The sequence below is a fragment of the Podarcis gaigeae genome (assembly GCF_964106915.1).
Source record: "Podarcis gaigeae genome assembly, chromosome: 2".
Lineage (NCBI taxonomy): Eukaryota > Metazoa > Chordata > Lepidosauria > Squamata > Lacertidae > Podarcis > Podarcis gaigeae.
In genome coordinates this window covers 59,947,489-59,965,720 of record NC_139679.1, presented here as the reverse complement: position 1 = coordinate 59,965,720, position 18,232 = coordinate 59,947,489, and the positions used below count along the sequence as shown (strand labels likewise).

General features: G+C 44.3%; 1 protein-coding gene across 4 annotated transcripts in view; it reads left to right on the top strand.

Moving 5' to 3' along the window:
* The first annotated feature begins 2,506 nt into the window (after positions 1–2,506).
* Positions 2,507–18,232, top strand: part of MACROH2A1 (macroH2A.1 histone) — a 48,728-nt gene continuing 33,002 nt past the window's right edge. The window contains exons 1-2 of one of the 4 annotated variants that reach the window (XM_083728589.1): positions 2,507–2,813; positions 14,483–14,690. In XM_083728589.1, the coding sequence (XP_083584715.1) occupies positions 14,519–14,690 (172 nt within the window). In that variant the 5' untranslated portion in view covers positions 2,507–2,813; positions 14,483–14,518. Of the gene's footprint in view, positions 2,814–3,280; positions 3,577–14,482; positions 14,691–18,232 lie in introns of those variants that run through there. The other 3 variants (XM_083728587.1, XM_083728590.1, XM_083728588.1) reach the window with 3 other exon arrangements.

Below are 18,232 nucleotides of genomic sequence, written 5' to 3'. Positions count from 1 at the left end.
TCCACTTTGCAGAAGCATTTTAAGCTACCTCTGGTCCGAACTGAATACTGCAGGATTTAATTTGAATTGTAGGATGTATTGAATAATGTACTCACAGCAAAACAACAGGAAGCTATTGTGGGATGGTCAGAGGCAAAGGGACTGAGTTTATGTATTACCGGGGGGGGGGGGGAGGAGGCAGCTGCTGATGGTTTCAGACATGATTGGCTGAAAAGGAGAATTTCTATAGGCGCTTCTACACCAGGTACTTCCTGTGTTAATCTGGAGATTCAATCAGTTTGTCCTTACTAGGGGCAGACTATAGCCCAAATTCAAAGTGCTAATTTTGACCTATAAAGTCCATATGGCTCAGGACCCCAATACCCTAAGGATTGCCTATCCCCCTATAAACTGACCAGGACTCTGCAGTCATCATCTGAGACCCATCTTCATGTGCTCCCTCCATGCAAGGTCTGGAGAGTGGCAACACAAAGCAGGGCCTTTTCAGTGGTGGCATCCTGCTTTTGAAACATTCTTCCCAGGGAGGCTCCCCCAGTGCCATTGTTACATAGCTTTAGGTGCCAAGCAAAAGCATTCCTTTTCATCAGACCTTTGGTTTTTAATTATCTGTATTTTTGTGTGGGTGTCCTATTTTAAACTAGTTTTTTAAAAAAAAGAATTGTCCTTTAAATTCCCTTACCTACCCTACTGGGAGACTGCAGGTGATGAGCAATTGAGGGGGAAAGCTGTGGCAGCTTTTACACTCTCTGGGGAGGATGGTGGTTTTTTTTACCTGGAATTAGGCCTGGGGTGGTACTTTCCAGTACAGCATAGAGGGAGAGGGCAGGCAGTGGCTGTTCCTTGCCATAGTCAGTCGTTTTCTCACTTCTTGGTAAGCAAGCATGAACAGTGTGGGATGCGGGTGGCGCTGTGGGTTAAACCACAGAGCCTAGGGCTTGCCGATCAGAAGGTTGGCGGTTCAAATACCCGCGACAGAGTGAGCTCCCTTTGCTCGGTTCCTGCTCCTGTCCACCTAGCGGTTCGAAAGCATGTCAAAGTGCAAGTAGATAAATAGGCACCGCTCCAGTGGGAAGGTAAACGGCGTTTCCGTGTGCTGCTCTGGTTCGCCAGAAGTGGCTTAGTCATGCTGGCCACATGACCCGGAAGCTGTACGCCAGCTCCCTTGGCCAATAAAGCAAGATGAGCGCCACAACCCCAGAATCGGTCACGACTGGACCTAATGGTCAGGGGTCCCTTTACCTTTACTTTACTCTCACCAACGCCCAGTGGGAGATGGCAGGTGAGCAATCAGAAGCTGCTATTCATTGCCATAAACTGAAGTTAGGGGTGTCCAGGATTGTTGGTGGTTGTGAGTTCCAACAGGATCCCTGCAAAGTGAGGGAACTGGCATGTAAAGGACGAAATATTATTTAAGTGCAAAGTGATGCACATTGGCTAATGGGATTGGAACTGACCAGGAAAAAAGCCGTGTAGTTCTAGTGATAAAGGTCTTGACTTGGTGTCTGATGGCTGTGAAAAAGCTGGATTCCATGTTAGGGATTATTAGGACAGGGATTGAAAATAAAAATGTGAATAATGCTGTTACACAAATCTATAGTGTGATCATACTTGGAATACTGTGTAGTTCTGGTTGCCTCATCTCAGAAAGGATATTGTAGAGCTGGGAAAGGTTCAGAAAATAGCAACCAAAACAACCAAGGCGCTGGAGCAACTGTCTTGTGAGCAAAGGTTTGGGGCTTTTACTTTTTTTAAAAAAAAAAAAAAGGCGAGTAAGCAGGCCATTTTAGGTGCATAAAATTGTAAGTTTCTCTCTGGTGCCCACGATACTTGAACATGGGGTGTCATCTGAATGTTGGAAGATCCAGGGCGGACAAAATAACTTCTCACAAACATGAAATTTGCTACCACAGGACGTAGCAGTGGCCACCAACATGGATAGCTTGAGATTAGACAAATTCACAGAGGCTGCCTAGCCACGATGGCTGTGTACTTTGCGTCAGAAGTGCTTATTACGCCTATATGCTGCTTGCAGGCTTTCTACAGCCACTATTGAGAACAAGGTGTTCCACTAGATGGGCCTTGGGCCTAACCCAGCAAGTGTTTTATTATGGATCCCAGCAGGGAAAACTATAGTAAGTGATGTTTCTTGCGCACTTTGCGAGTGGCGACACCGCTGCCTCTCTCCGGACAGGGGGGGAGCGAGGCGCAGGTGCTATTCCGGACCAGAGGGGAGGGCTGCGTACACGTCCAGTTATCCGAAGGGGGAGGACTAAGCCGGGTCTAGACACCGGCCCTTCAGCACCGCCTCTTAGGGACTAGCGCCTTGGGGCTCTCCCGAGGCGCCGCCGCAGCCGAGGGCGCCCACTGCGAGGAGTCGAAGCGGCGGAGGAAGAGAACGGCCGGATTCGCTGTGTCCCTCCCAACTCCACGCCATTGGCTTCTCCCTGCGAGGATGGGGCGGGGGTCTCAGGGGCGCGACTGCGGAGCAAGGCCCCGCCTGTGTCCTCCTCAGCCGGCGGCGGCGGCGGCACCGCAGGAGGAGGAGGAAGAGGAGGAGGAGGCGACGGCTCTCCTGCCGCGCTCCTTCCCTCACGCCGCGCGCCCCTCGGCGTGGCAGGCGGCAGGCCTGGGCGCCGATTTAAAGGAGGGGATGTGACGAGCGCTGCGCTGTGCATTGTGGGACTTCATGCACATTACAGTCGGCTTGTTCCAGTTTACACGGCGGCTGAGCGAAGTGGGGAGGGAGAGGCGCAGGGAGACATATTGCTGCCGCCGCCGCCGCCGCCGCCGCCGCTATTGCTGGGAGCTGCGCTGTAAGTGATTGACTGACGCCCCCTTCCTTTGCCAGGGACCCTGTCCTGCGCGAAACCTGCGCTCGTTGTTTGAGCACAATGCGATTTCCCTGCCAGCCGCTTGCCCTGTTCGCTTTGGGGAGGTGGGGTTGGGATCGAGCGGATCGTCCCCCTGCCTCCCTTTCTCTGTGTGTCGTATTGCAACACTTGCAGCAACTGGAGGTGGTCCTTTGGGGCAGCCACCTGCCTTGGGTGCGGGCGTATCTTGCAATCCAGAGAAGCTCCCGACAGGTTCCAGGAGGGCGTTACTGGTGGTGGTGTTATTGTTGTTACTGGTATTGTTAGTAACCGAGGCTCCTGCGATTCCATGATTCTTTGCAATCTGGGGGGACGTAGGGGAAAAGGGATTTCCTCCGATCCGAATCCGGAGCGGAACCGAGGGGGTTAAAGGAGAGCAGAGAGACTTCCCTGCGCCCTTAAGGAAACCAGGAAATAAAACTCTCCTCTGCGCGGTGTCGTGGGGGCTTTCTTGTTCCGATTTCATTCTGGGTTAGGGAATCCGGATTTCAAGAGTGGATTGTGGCCCTCGGATTCCAAGAATACGCGATCGTTTGCACAAGGGTGTTAGATCATGCGAGGCTGGACTTCTGCCCCAGCCACCCACCCACCTCCTTTTCTTTCCCCTCAATTTTTCTCCTTCCTCCTCCTCGGGTCATTGAGCACGAGAAGATAATGCACAGAGACTGCAAGCTGAATAACTAGGAAGCTGCAGAGGACATATTTGGTACGTTTCACTTTCACATGACATGTCCCAAAGTTGCTTGTTTGCAAATGGGGAAGGGCTAAACCCAAACACGCACACACACACACACCCCCCCAAAAAAGAGAGAGGCTGCTTAGAACAAAGTGGGAGAAAATAGTGGAAGGGGCACTGTGCAAGGTATTTTATCCAGAGCCTGTGATTGTTGTGCCTGCTGCAATGTGACCTGGTCCTGGAAGTGTGGGATGGGAGTGGTTGCTCCCTGCAGCAGAGGGCTGCCAGAAACATGGGTGATTAATCAGTGTTGCCTACACTGACTGACAGCAGCTATCCAGGGTTCCATGTACAAGGCTTTTCACTATCTCCCTAGAGATGCTGGGGATTGAACCCTGGAACATTTGCCAGCCAAACAGGTGCTCTACAACTGAAGTACAGCCCCCTCCCATAGGTATTTTAAAGAGCAGAATACATGACAAAAAAAGAACAAACCCAATGCACTTTGAGATACAAACTGCTTAAACTGACCTGATCCTGTGGACTTCATTCTGTTGCAAGGCCCTTGTTGCATACTCTCTTATTGGAGGACTGCTTTTGAGTAAATGTATGACGATGCAGGTTTGCAAGCTGCATCACTTTTCTTGTGTGCTAGCATTTAATTTGTGGATCTCACCGTGTTTCTTTCCCTGTAATGTGAATAAATATTTAAACTTTACTAGCTGGGTGGCATACGCTGTCATTTTACGCTTGTGGATGTGGGGGCCAAATTATGACCTTGGCTTATATCAGAAATGACTCCGTCTATCCCCTTGTCTATAGAGCTTTGAGTTTCAGAGCATATTCAAATTGTGTTGTCTGTCGGGATTTCACATTTTCCTCATCTGACCCAAGTGTTCATGCTTGGATTATGCAATTTTCACTTAGCAACAGGTGTGTAGGGATTGCACCAGTTCATGTGCTTTCCCCCTCTTGTTTCTCTGGGACTGAAAAAAAAAAATAAACCAAAAGGCAAATCTGTAATTAGAGAAAGAACACCTGAGTGTAAAGGAGGAGATATATTTAAGCAAATACTATATTCAACTGCAGGTGTCTTGTATCCATATATTGTTTATGGGGCTAGTCATCGTTGAAGTAAAACAATACATGAATTAATTCAACTCAAGGATGCAGTGTGATTTACATGTGACATATTTGCTTTTTGCATTGCTTTTGACATATTTTGCTAAGATTTCAGTTTGTTTTCTTGTTCTGAACTTAGCTGGATAGGGGAAGTAAAGGGAAACATAGCAATGCTCTCAGTTTCTATATTATCTGTAAAGACTGAATATTCCACTCTGTGTTTGGCTTAATACACATGTGGGCTAATTCTACTCCAGATTTACACCAGTGTTACTGAGAACATAATTTGAACCAGTGACATTAAACACTGAAAAATGTAGCTCAGGGGTTCGTAACTTGAGCACAAAATGATGCATGCACTATTGATTAGAAAATATATCAAACATTTATGGAGTCATAGGAATATAGTGTGCACTTTGGGAACTCTTCCAGTGTCATAAAATAAATTCTGTTGCACAAAAGAGAGTTCTTGGAAATAAAAGGAGCACTCCATTATAGTAAGTAAAGAGGATGTAGACTTCTGCGGAACTATAAAAAAAATGAGTGCTTCTAACCTTAATAACAACATTATGGGATTTTTTTTCCAAGTTGCATAATTCCTTCTGATTACAATTTCTTTTTTTTTGGGGGGGGGGGGGAAACTTGGGCAGGTGTGGGTGTCCTCCAGATATTGCTGGACTACAACTCCCATCATTTGGTCCATGAGCAAATGGGAAAGTCCAGGTACCCTAACTCTTTTCTTTAACTGAGGAGTGGAGAACTCTTCAGGGGGCCAAATCTGATAGCTGAGCAGGATGCCCACCTGTCAATTACATGATGTCACAGTGACATTAGCAGTGAGCCCAATGTGGTGTTTTGAAGTGCCATTCATCAGCAGGCTTGAAGCCACTCACTGCCTGTCAGCTGATAGGCAGTGACTTCATGCTTGCTTTCTGCAGGGATGGGTTGTGCAGTTGAATTCCCCTCAGTTCCCCACAGGGAACTTAGTCATGTCAGGTGTGATGCTGGTAGGTGTGGTTTCATGGAAATGGCATCATGGGACAAATTGGGGCCCTGGTTGAGGCAGATTTGGCATGCAGGCCAGAGGTTGCCCAGCCTGACTTTAACTGAACATGCTTTGGTTCTAGAATACAGATCTGTGTAGCACAAGGCTACCTTCCTCAGGCTATTTGCAGCCAAAGTAGAGTTATAATGGCAATATCATATCCCTGCAGACGGGGACAGCAAACAGAGGAAGCACAGAGACTGGGCGCAGTGGGGTAGGATAGGAGGGAGCAGCTACACTATGCATGTTCAGGTGGAATAGCCTTCCCATATGAAGAGGGTCGATACAGATCAGGTTCTCCACTCCTTGGTCAAATAGAAGAGTTAAGGTACTTGCCATTTTGCTCCTGAACCAAAAAGCACAGAAATTTTAAGTCAAGGTTCCTGCTGTAATTTACACGCCATGGAAGCAGGAAATTAACGTACACCCTCGTATATTGTGCTTCTTCGCACAGTGTATAAGCAAGCATGCAAATATTAACTTTGAACCAAAATGGACTTTTATCTGGCTCTGTAATAAATGAGGAGCTGTTGCAAAGCACTGACAGTACAGATTCAAAAAAATGGCAGATTCAAGGTCAGCTGTAGGACTGCTCACAAGAAAACTTCTCTAGTATTAGGTAAATGCAGGAAGAGGAAGAAAGGCAGACTTTTTTAGTCCTGCCCCTGATGCTGATACACCCAGTGGCCCATGTCCCTTTGGCACCTGCATGTGCAGCATACACCCAAAAGAGGTCCTTTGCACTTGGACCGATGCTGTATGTGAGGCTGCCAGTGGGTGTGTTGTGAGTCAGGCTAGTGAGGCAGTCCCTCTTGTACTTCACACGTTTGCTGAACATGTGGGAGCTCTTCCTGTGAACAGTCCCTTTGGGCTAAAATTGTAGCCACAAACAGGAGAAATTTGCCTTTTGAGGGAGCGAATGGTCATCTACTGCATCTCAGCCATTTTGTACTGATGATTTTCTATGTTGAAATTTCCATGCCAAGTTGGGAGAAATCTTCTTGATTTTAATAGATAGAATGTCCAGGGTTTGTTCCCTTAACTATCCCATATCCTTCATGTGCAGCCTCCATAAAATAGCACTGTGGTGTAAGCCAAAACTGGCAGAAGGAGAAAAAGAGCAGTATTCAAAGTTTGCCTAATGCAGTCCTGGTTAGCCGGGGCTGGCCTTTTCGAAGCTGTATTTAACTATAGTGCGGTGCCAGTGTTGCTATCCCTGTTCTCTCCCTGCCTTAGGGAAGTTCAGGGAATGGAGAGGTGGGTAAGTGCCAACAGGAGCATAGGGGGCTATGGAACACAGTATGAGAGAGGCAATTTTTATTGTTTATATTTATTTCGGCAAGCTATAGAGCACTTAATTACAACCGTCTCTAAGTGGTATACAAGTAACTCAGCAATACAACAAAGATAAAAATAAGTTCAAATGCTTTCTGGAATCATGATGATGATGTCTTCAGTTGGTGTCAGAAGTTCTAAAGGAAGGGATTGTGCTGGACCTCAATGGAGTTCTACAAAATTGGGCCCACGTTACTGAACACACAGCTCCTGGTGGACATGAGCCATGTCTCTCAGTCATGAGGGAAAACATAACAGTGACTCCCCCCAAGACCCTAGTGATCAGGCAGACCTCAAGGTATCCTGGACCCAAGTTGCAATGGCCTTGCATTAAGACAAGAACCGTGAACCTGACCTTGTAGGAGCGGCCGGTGTGGTGAGGCAGAGCTGCCCCCCCCCCAACACCAGTGTTGCTGCAGCTTACCTAGTTGGTGCTGAGTTGGTACAGGTGGTGAGGTCAGGGCTGCATAGATGCACTGGCAGTACTTCCACTGATGCATCTGCACAGCCTTGACTTCTGCCACTTCCCCACCCCACTGGTGTCCAGGTAAGCTGCAGTGACTTCGGTGTCGAGAGGATGGCTTCCTGGCTCTGCCCTCATACACCATTCACTATTGCCCTTATCATGTTTGTGAAGATAAAATGGGATAATCTCATATCTCCTGCCATGGGCTGCTTGAAGGAAGAGTGGGGCAAATCAGCTTTAATGTGCAAGGCTGAAATAATAGTATTTGATGGTTGCAAACAAAACATTGTCTGCTGGCAGTGAAGAGAAGGTGATGGAAAAGGAAACACACCAAATGCCTCTCTAGTTTCATCTTGGCATTTATCCAGTCCCAGGAGATCATTATCTAGTGTGAATGCCCCATTGATGCCATTATACATATCTAGCGAAATCTGTCATCTGTGTATGAAGGCAATTACTGTCCATATGCATGCTTACCTTGGACCAGGCAAGCCTCTGCCTCAAACCTATTAGGATGAATGTTAATTGCTCCGCTGAAATCAACTCGGCATCTGATTGCCTATTAATAGCCTGCCATTACCTTGACCCTCTTACAGTTCGGCATTTGCTTGACCCTCTTGCCAAGTGTTAGTCAGATGCTAGCCTAGCCGGTGTGAAATGAGTGGCCCAGAAGGACATGCAGCCACAGCAGCCTTCCCTAAGTAGTGAGGTTTGGTGGCCAGAGATGGGATGAGTAAGAGTGTGTTCCTCCTCAATCAATCCAGAAAGTGACAACAAGCCTGAGCATACTACAGGAATTTGTGGAGGAAGGGATGTAGCTGAGCGGTAGAGCATCTGCTTTGCACGTGTTAAGGTACCAGCTTCAGTCCTTGGCTTCTCCAGGTAGGGCTGTGAGAGACCCTTGTCTGAATCCCTGGAGATGCCCGTCAGTGTGGATGGGGCTGAGCTAGATGGACCAATAGTCTGATTGCTGCTGCTTCTGTTCCTATCTTAACTACAGAACAGTCTGATCATCTGTTTGTGAAGACCGTGACTTCAACAGCTGTAGCAGAATCCTAAATGAAGCAATGAAAACCAGGGCTGCTCTGCTTGGGTGCTTCCAACCTTTCAGCTTCCACCACCTTCCATTCCTCTTGTGGTTTGCTTTGCTAAGGCCCACTGGAAGCCCCCTTCTCTTCACTCCATCTTTGCCAAATTGCAGGCACCAGAATACCTACACCAGTGGCTGCTGCTGAGCCGGCAGAAAAGGCAGAGCAGGTCAAGAGTTGCTTTGTGCTGGTCTTGGGGCCCCCTCTGTGCCTAACGCTCTTGCCTGTGTATAGAGCTGGGCTGTTCATCCAGATTGAAAAAGAAAGGAAGGAGAAATAAAAATACAGAGATGCATTTGAATCCCTCCAATAGGCAGTAATTCTGTGATTGCTGATTAATCTGCTTGTGAAAATTGCCTGTATACCTTACTCCGTACGTAAAGCATGTTCATTTTCTTACCGGAGGTGCCTAGTTATTGTTTAACACTAATTGGAGCTATTTGTAGCTCTGTGGGGTGGGGATGGGGGGGGGAGGAAACCCTTCCAATTTGCAGAAGATCTGTTAAGCTGCACGGAAGCTGTATCTCACAAGCCGTATTGTTACTTCAAGAGGAAGTCATGCACATTTAAATGAAGAGTAGGCGAAGCAATTGGGAAATGCAGCCATACGCGATGTGTGGAAGATTTATTGTGATTAGTTGTATGCTAAGGACCAACTTGATGTCACACTCTGATGTTGAAATTTGTGTTTCCATCCATTCTGTTGTTTCAAATGAGGTCCAAAGGTTAATAGTGAAAGTTCTAGTAAACCTCCTCCACACCTTATGGTCCCAGTAAAAAAAAGGGCCCTAGCTAGGTAGTAGAGCATATGCACGGCATGTAGAAGATTCCATATGGAATCCTTGAAATATCTAGCCAAAGGCATCAGGTAGCAGCTGAAGGGTGAGACCTTGGCCTGAGACCCTGGAGAGCTGCTGGAGAGTCAGTGACAACAGGGCTAGATGGACAGGTGATCTGATCTGGTCTGAAGCAGGTTTCTGTGCTCTTAAGAAATTTGAGAGACAAGAAAACTCAGTGTGTTTCAGGTTCATGATACAGGCTGTTAATGCCATGAGTTTTGTCAGATTGTCCCTTGATAGTTATCATCACAAAAAGGAATTCCCCCGGGTTGCTTTGAATTCCATAGCATCCTCTCCTTGTTAGAGGAGCTCTCTCATCAGGGATTACTCTGTTGATGGAAGTTATAGGCTCTCTGGGTGTATGCCATTTCTATTTCATCTCTCTGAAAAACGAGAAGGTATGTTCACTGTCCCTTGCTCCTGCCAGTAGCTTCTCTGACAAAGAACCGTGCTAGCCTTTTCAAGAAGTAGAAACGCTCAAGAAAATTGTCTAACTGCCCTCCCTCTTTTTGTTTGGAAGAAATATAAACAGTTCTGGCAGATGCTAGAAGGGCATTAGATGGTTTGAACCTTGGTTACATAGCCATTATTCAGATGGAATGCTGAACCATGGTTTGGTGGTATGAAGACAGGTCTTGGGCTATGGAAAAGTGAGATGAAAGAAGGGTGTTGACACAGTCACTCCCAAGCATCCTCTCTTGGTTTTGCACTTGTTGCAGCTCTGGTTGAAGTACCCAGTGCCACTATTGAGGGTGTGCTATGGAATCAGTTTCATCCCGTGCAATCCACTGATGTGGACAAGGTGTTGGCGGCAATATGTCCAACCACATGCTCCTTTGACCCCGTCCTTCCTGGCTCATTAAATTAGCAGAGGAGGACTGCTATTTGTGAAAGGAAGGTCCCTGCAGCTTAAAAAATACATGTGACTACATCTACCAGAAGGGCCAATTGGAATAAATAACCCATGCCACATAAATCACTAAGTCCTGTTCAGATGTAACTGGAAACAATGGCTTTCCATTACCTGGACAAGTGTGCACAAACTTTGGGCTCAAACAGTCTCTTTCTCTCTCCCCTCCTCCTCTTCTGTGATCTTGCAGAGATCAAAAGCACCCTTTCTATTATAAATGTCACATTCAAGCTCTGGGAACTGTGGTTTGTTTAAACTGTGCTTTAGTAAGCACAATGCAGGATCTGTTTCATCTGTTCATTATAAGCATCTACTATGTAACTTTGAGTATGGGTGTCTGAGTTTGCCAGTCATCATCTTCCCTCCCCACTTCTTTTTCCATTTGTGTTGTGACTTTTTGACTGTACACCTATGGACAGGGACTGTATTATAATAATTAATTTTTAATTGATCGTACGTAAGCAACTGTGGTAGCCTTTTTAACTGAAGACCCGGGTAAAATGCTTTAAATGCTTTGAATCATGGAGTGAATAACAAATAACATTATAACAATAATATTAGTAATAAAAAGATAACACTTTGCGACATCTCTGTTTGTAACTGTTTGTAACAATGTGGCTTATTCCAGTGACTGGCAAATGTTTGATCTTTTTTAATTTTTCATTTATAAAGGACCTTTTTCTTTTTTAATCGCATTGAAAACTCCAGATTGAAATTCCAGAGTAAAATATTATTAGCTAATTGGCCATTTGTGTTCCATTAACTGGACATGAAGTGTCTGAGAATGCTCTGCTCTCCAGGGTTTTTGTGGTTTATACATATTTTTAAGGGCCATCTTAGAAGCCATAATTAGCCAGATGGTTAATAGAGACTTGCTAGTTATAGGCCTACGAAGATCCATATGGAGGGAAAGTGTGTTTTGCTGGGTTGTTTTTCCAAGTTAAGGAATGGAAAAGTGGAAAGTGGGGAAAGCTTTCTATATCTTTACTTCATTTTTCTTCACAACCTTTTCCTTAAAAGTACCTTGAACACATGTGTAATAAGCTATGGTTGCATTCCTAGACACACCTGCAAGTAAGCCATGTTGAACTCTGCGGCATGCTTTTAAGAAGGTATGCCTAGGACTGTGGTGTATGATGAGTAACCCTAAAAACTGCGGGTATGGGAGTTTGAACAGAGGCAAACCTGTGTTTAGCTACAATCCTATCAGTTGCCTTGGGCCGACATGATGTGTCCAATGGTAGACTTCCGTATGGGTTGCCTTTTACAAGATACACGTTTCTCTTTGTTTCATCTCCTTGTTTGGGAAGTCTAGGAATCGAGGTTAACAAGAGTGTGGGAGGATGGAATCAATAGACGCTGGAATTTATATTCTTAGTCGACAAAAGACTCCTGGTCTGAAATTTAGACAGGTTTTATGTAATAGCTGAAAGTGTATTTAAAAGCCTTCATGACGCGTTAGCACAGATCAGAAATTGCATAGTAGCAAAAGTTGCAAAATGTCAAAAGTAGGGCTTGCTTCACTTCATTTGGAAGTCAGTCCATTGGAGGTGCCTGGCGCATATATTGATAGGTTTGTGTTACAGGGGGAAGTAGGGAGGGAGAGGGAGAACGCATTGGAGCAAGGTGGGGACAAATAGCTAATGGAGCGAACAAGCAGAAAGAATTCAGAACCTAGACATGATGATTTAATAATCGCAAGGAGGTGAAGGGGGAATTGGTTTGAGAAAGGGGGGGGGTGATACTGTGAAAAAGCACCCCTTTGTGCCAAGCCAGCTTTGGGTCATGAGGAGGTTTTCCTATGGCTAATACACACCGTTGGGGTTTCCTTTGGCTTATAAAACATTGTTTATAAAACTGTCTATCTCCATAGGGGTGAAGGAAAAAGCCACTACAGGCTTCTCTTACAGGAAATCAAAGGTTTAGGAATTTGGACTAGTTTTCTAAACCACCAGCTCCCAGAAGAGCAACGGTTTCTGAGCTTGTAAACCGGCCCTCTCTGCGGAGCTTTTTAACATTTTAATTTAATGCCTACATACCCTTGCAAAAACACAACTTGAGAATGACAGACACTCGGCAGAACGATCAGCAACATGTTTGTGGATGGTAGTAAATTAGCATGCGATTGCTGGCCATCATTCTCCGGTGTCAAGTCCAATTATGCTAGTGGAAGGAAGTTGTCAGATTGGAGTTTGTGAAACTCCTGCAGGGGACTGGAATGAAAACGACTGTGATTGGTAGGCGGATAAATTCCACAATTTCAAATCCCAGGCAGTTAATTGCAATCCTTTCCCTTTTCCAAAGAGAGAAACAAACAAAACAGTACTTTTGTATGCAAGCATTCTTGACTCCACCTTGAGACCTTAAGCCTTACCTGGCATTTTATCATCATCATCATCATCATCATCATCATCACTTTCTAAACCACCACTTCAAGGCTATTTACACATAAAATAACTAAAATCAGTTGAAAACATAAAAAACAACAAATGCACTTAAAACAAGATTAAAACCCTAGCAAGTGGACACTCAGGGTAAAGACCCAATTCATCCAGGGAAAGCTTGTCAGAACCAAAACGTCTTCATTTGCTTCCAGAAAATGCAGACAGCGGGTGCCTGTCGTATCTCAACAGGGATGCTGTTCCACAGAATGGGGGCCATCACATTGAAAGCCCTGCTCCCAGTTACTGCAGAGCAGGCTTCTGAGATGTTTGGAACGTGCAGGAGAAGCTGTCCCAATGACTGCAGCGATCTACTGACTATATAAGGGATAATGTGGTCTCTGAAGTAACCTTGTCTCAAGGTTTCCTACCAACACCAACACCCAGTAGCAAACTGGCAGCCAGGCCAAATCCCATAAGCAAGGTGTTATATGCTGGAGGTAGTTTGCCAGTCTTCTTTCAAGAACTTAAAATGATAATAAGGACGAGAGTACCTTTGAGCGTGTGCAAAGTGTCTTTCTGTCACAACCGCTGGTTGGTACTAGTTGCTACATCAGACGATATGATCTTTGCAGGATAGTTACTTTTCTCAGAATGTTTGGTTTGGACATACTTGTCAGTAGAACAGGCAAGATAATCCACTCATTACCAGAAAGACAAAATCTGGGAACAATTCTGTTTGCATCATCAGTGTGTTAAAAAATAACATTATCGTCCAAGCAGCTCTCCTAACCCTGGTGATGACTGGGAATGGCGCCGGCACAGTGTCAGGATTCAAGGCATGTTTTATAAATATTATTGGAGTTTATTTTTGTATGGTCATTGGTGTTTTTACAATTTGTATTTGCTACTGTATCTAGTACTGTACTGTAGTACTGTAAAATTACCGTTTGCTTAAAAAAAAAGAGTAGAAAGTTTAACACCTTGAGCAATATAAAGTCATCTGTTCAGAGCATTTTTTAAAAAAAAATTTTTACAAAGATGAAATTTGTTTTGTCAGGTGTAATGGAGAGACAAAATACTAAAAATTACCTTCCATTCAATCAGCAAGCATTCACTCCTCCCCCAACCTTCATAACTGTTTTTTAAAAAAAAAATATTTTTCATTTCTCTCATTACATTCATATACATGTTATATACTTATAACATACAACTTAATAACATCTTTCCCTCCCCCCTTTTGGACTTCCCTCAACTTCCATTTCTGATCTATTAACCTCATTAGTATATAACTGTTAATTGTAAACAGATATGTGTGTTGTTGTTTTTTAAAAAGCCTGTCTTTCTATTGTTCTCTAACAAACAAACAAATTGTTTTACCACTGCTGGATCAATGAGTTTTCCGTCTGTAGAGGGACCCCATTGGATACAACCATAAAGAATGAATGCTGGGATTCTCAGGGTGCTGGATTTTGCACCCAGCACCAAAGTCCTCTGACACACAGTCTGATCAGCCTTGCCCACAGAAATCTCTTTGAATTTTATGTGTTAGAGGCACAGATAAGGCACTAAAAGCCCTGCCTCAACATAACACTGCAGCTTTCCATGTGATGTATAGCAGCGTTTAACTCAGTGCAGCTGAAAGCCTGTGGGCCCGATTTTAAGAGACCGCTGAGGTATCGTTCGCCATTTGAAAGCAACTGTCTCAGGCTTGATTTGTAACCTTACCCTTTCTCCCTTTTGTTTCTAGTTTCTAGATTGTTGACCCAGACACACGTAAAAGAAAATGTCCAGCAGGGGTGGGAAGAAAAAGTCGACGAAGACCTCTCGCTCGGCAAAAGCCGGGGTCATATTCCCTGTCGGACGAATGCTCCGTTATATTAAGAAAGGTCATCCGAAGTACAGGATTGGGGTCGGTGCTCCAGTGTATATGGCAGCTGTACTTGAATACCTGACTGGTAAGTTTTGCCTCGACAAGAGCCAAGGCAGTTCAGTGGAATCAGTTGCAAACGCGAGAGAGCATTTGAAGAAGATAAAAGCAGCAGGGTGAGGCACGTTGCATCTGCAGCAACATTAACTTCGTAATGAATGTAAATCCAGAATACTGTTCTTGCATCTCAGTTCAGATTTCTGTGTCTCGGTAGCACTGCATTAGCTAACTCTCACAGCTGTAAACCCTGTGTTGCATTTATAATGGGTTCCTGGTAAGATTAGTTGGCTTTTGGTTGAGCATTCTGTAATGCTAAATTGGACACATGTTGGCGTCATGTCAGAAGAGGTGAAAGGCCTGCAGGCTCCAAAGTCCCCTTGTTCCTCTGGCATGCCCCAGGAATGGGGTGCAAGCGAAAACAGCCCTGGAGCTGACATGGGTATTTCACTTGCATTGTAATCGACAAGAGGGGAACTTTTTAAAAACAGCAACCGTATGAACCTGGTATAACCCCCCCCCCCCCATTTTTAACTGGTCTGTAAAATGCACAAAATAATGCACACTAGATAAGAGTTTCAAAAAGCATGGGGAAAATGTAGAGAATACTTCACAGTGCCCTAAAATACATACCTGGACTTGTTTCGATTAATGTCTGCAGGAGACTTTGTGGATATTTAAGTTATAATTAGAAAAATCTTAATAATTATTCATAAAGAAAACAGTTTCTAAGAAGTAAATAAGGAGGCCAGATACAGGATGAAGGAAGTCTTTTATTTGGTTGTTTGTATTGTTGTATGTTATGCTCATTGTATGTTATGTTCATGTTTATTGAGAGTGGATCTCTGTATTGGGGGGGTTATGTTGTAAATAAAATTTCCAATAAAAATTAATACTAATAAAAAAAATGTGCTTTGCCACTAGCAAGCTTCATTCACTAGAGCAGAGCTAGGGAACCTTCAGTCAAAGGACCACATTCCCTTTATTAATAACGGTTTAAAACAACCTACAACCACAACAATAAGGTACCACATGCCAGTGGTGGCTGGGACCAGAGGCAAAAAGTGAACAAAGCAACGAATGTGATCCTGCCCCCTTTGTGCGGTAGGCTAGTGTCCGTGCACAGCCCTCTCTGTCCTCTGCCCAGGCAAGCAGAATTCAAGGACGTATTTCAGCCAGGCAAAAACACTTAGGTAGGATGTGCAGAAGGGATGATAAGGGGAAAAGGGATGTATCTGGGGTGAGTCTCGGGGGCCAGAAATAGGGACATGGAGGGCAGGGTTTGGCTCCCTGGCCTGAGGTTCCTCATCCCTGTACATCTCTGTTGTGGCACCCCACTGTAGAATTCCCTCCCACTGGAGACCTGGATAGCGACCAGCCTGATGGGCTTCTGCCACCAAGCGAAAACATCTCTCTCCTCCTGTGCCTTTGGAGGAAATTAGTTGATGCTTTCTAAGAGGGGGTGGGGTTGTGTGTGGTTTTTTTTTGGGGGGGGGGTGTTTCCTGTGCTACTGCATTTTATTAATGATTGGTTTAAATATTTTATTGTATTGTTTTATATTGGAAACCGCCCTGAGGTCTTGATGTGTGCAAGGAAGGGCAGTCTTGAAATTTTGTAAATAAGCAAATAAATAATTGGGCAATGGGTTGGTTTGCTGCTGAGCCGTCAGTCAAAACAGCTGCAGGAGCAGCTTTTTTGAAATGGGGCCAATAATGCAATTAGAACAGGATGCTTTCACTCTCCATATACTACAGCAGGGCCTCCTTTTGCCGGGGCTGCTATACATGGTGTGCTCTTATTGAACAAAGAGAGGTCTAAAAGTCTGTTTGAACGTTACAGCCACCACATGAAGACTGCCAGTGAACATTTCTTTGGTGCTGGCAAGAGATGCCACGCACCAATAATTGACAAGCAGTTTTCAGATGGTAGACCCACTCTGTGAAGTGCTTCCATGCAGAACCGAGGATCTTTAAGAATTACAATTAGCCCTAAGGTGCAGTATTAATAGAGGGGGGAAGCAATAGCTTTAAGGACTTGGTGTTATGTACAAGCAGTGGCACCGTTGTAAAAAGAGGGTGGTAGAGAACTGGCTAAAGAGATGGCAGTGATTTTAGCAAGATGAAGTATCCAGAAATGAAACGTTAGACCTAAGTTCTCAGGGTGGGGAGGGATTCGGTAAGAGATTAAATTTGATGGTCTTTCATCTTTGTGGCGTATTGGAGCAATTTAAGTAAGTTTAAGGATATAATAAAAATGCCCTAAACTATATTTAAAAAATAGAGTTCCAGAGCAAGCTGATTGACTTTACATGCACAATCTTAGAATCATAGATTTGTCCCTATTACATTTGTCCCAACTGAATTCATTTTGTTAGTTTGGGGCCAGTTCTCCAATCTGTTAAAAGCATCTTTAATCCTGATTCTGTCATCTGCAGCATTAGCCCTCCCAGCTTGGTACTGTCTGCAAATTTGATGAGCATTCCCTCAGTTCATCCATCGAAGTCGTTTATAAATTTTAGAACTCCACCTGTGTAGCCTCCCCTCCCAGTACTTAGGCAATTCACTACTTTAAGGAAGTTACTTGTGAGAGGAGTAATGGATTTCTTGAAGGTTTAAACAGGTTGCTAAGCTTGTCTGTATTCACCTGTATTTGTCCATCTAGCTCAGTATCATCTACTCTTCTATTATTGTAATCACTATGTAACTCAGATGATATGCATATATATTTAGATTCTAAACTTCATGCCTTTTATAAAATAGCCTGCACTGAGTGTTTCCTAATATATAAAAAAACTCCAAGCTGAACTAGCAACTGAGATGTATTACAAGTAATGTTAATGAGCAGGACACGGTACCAATTTTAGAGAGAGAGAGAGAGAGAGATTTGCACACTTCTGTGAGATGAAGAACCTTGAGCGAGGGAAGAATACAATAGAGCATAAACACTTTTTTGTGGAGGGTGGGAACCCTGGGAATTTGTAAACATGGTTTACAATCCCAGCTAGATTATCCCCAAGGAAGATATTATAAAGAAAGCTGAACTGAAAATGATTCTCTGCCTTTAATTACTTCCATTCCAAGGAACTGAGATTATTGTGGGTTTTAAAAATGATTTTTTTTTTTACTATTTATGTTTTCTGTCTAACACTTTCCCCCCCTAAAAAGCAAAACTCAGAAAAGGACATTTGCATTTGTCTGTTTCCCCTGGTGGCTGCATTCATTTAAAATGCATCGTGATAAAAAGTTAATATGTTTATTCCAAACCAGAATAAGATATTTTGCCCATCTCTCCTTTATTTAAAAGACGATGCCAATCCAAGCTCCATTAAAGTGACTGTGAGGATTAGGCTGCCAAGTTATTGCTCACGACCTTATAATAAAGGTAAAGGTTATTGTCTGCAATCCTCCAATTTTCTGATAAATTCCTCTGTCTTACAGCTTCCACTTTCATCACGCACCATGTATGGTTTTGACATCATGGCCTTTCCTTTTTCTTCATTTTGTGTGGTTTGAGCCTAGATTTCTGTTGTATGTTGTGAGTTGTGCTGACTGCTGAAAAAGCAAGGGATTGTT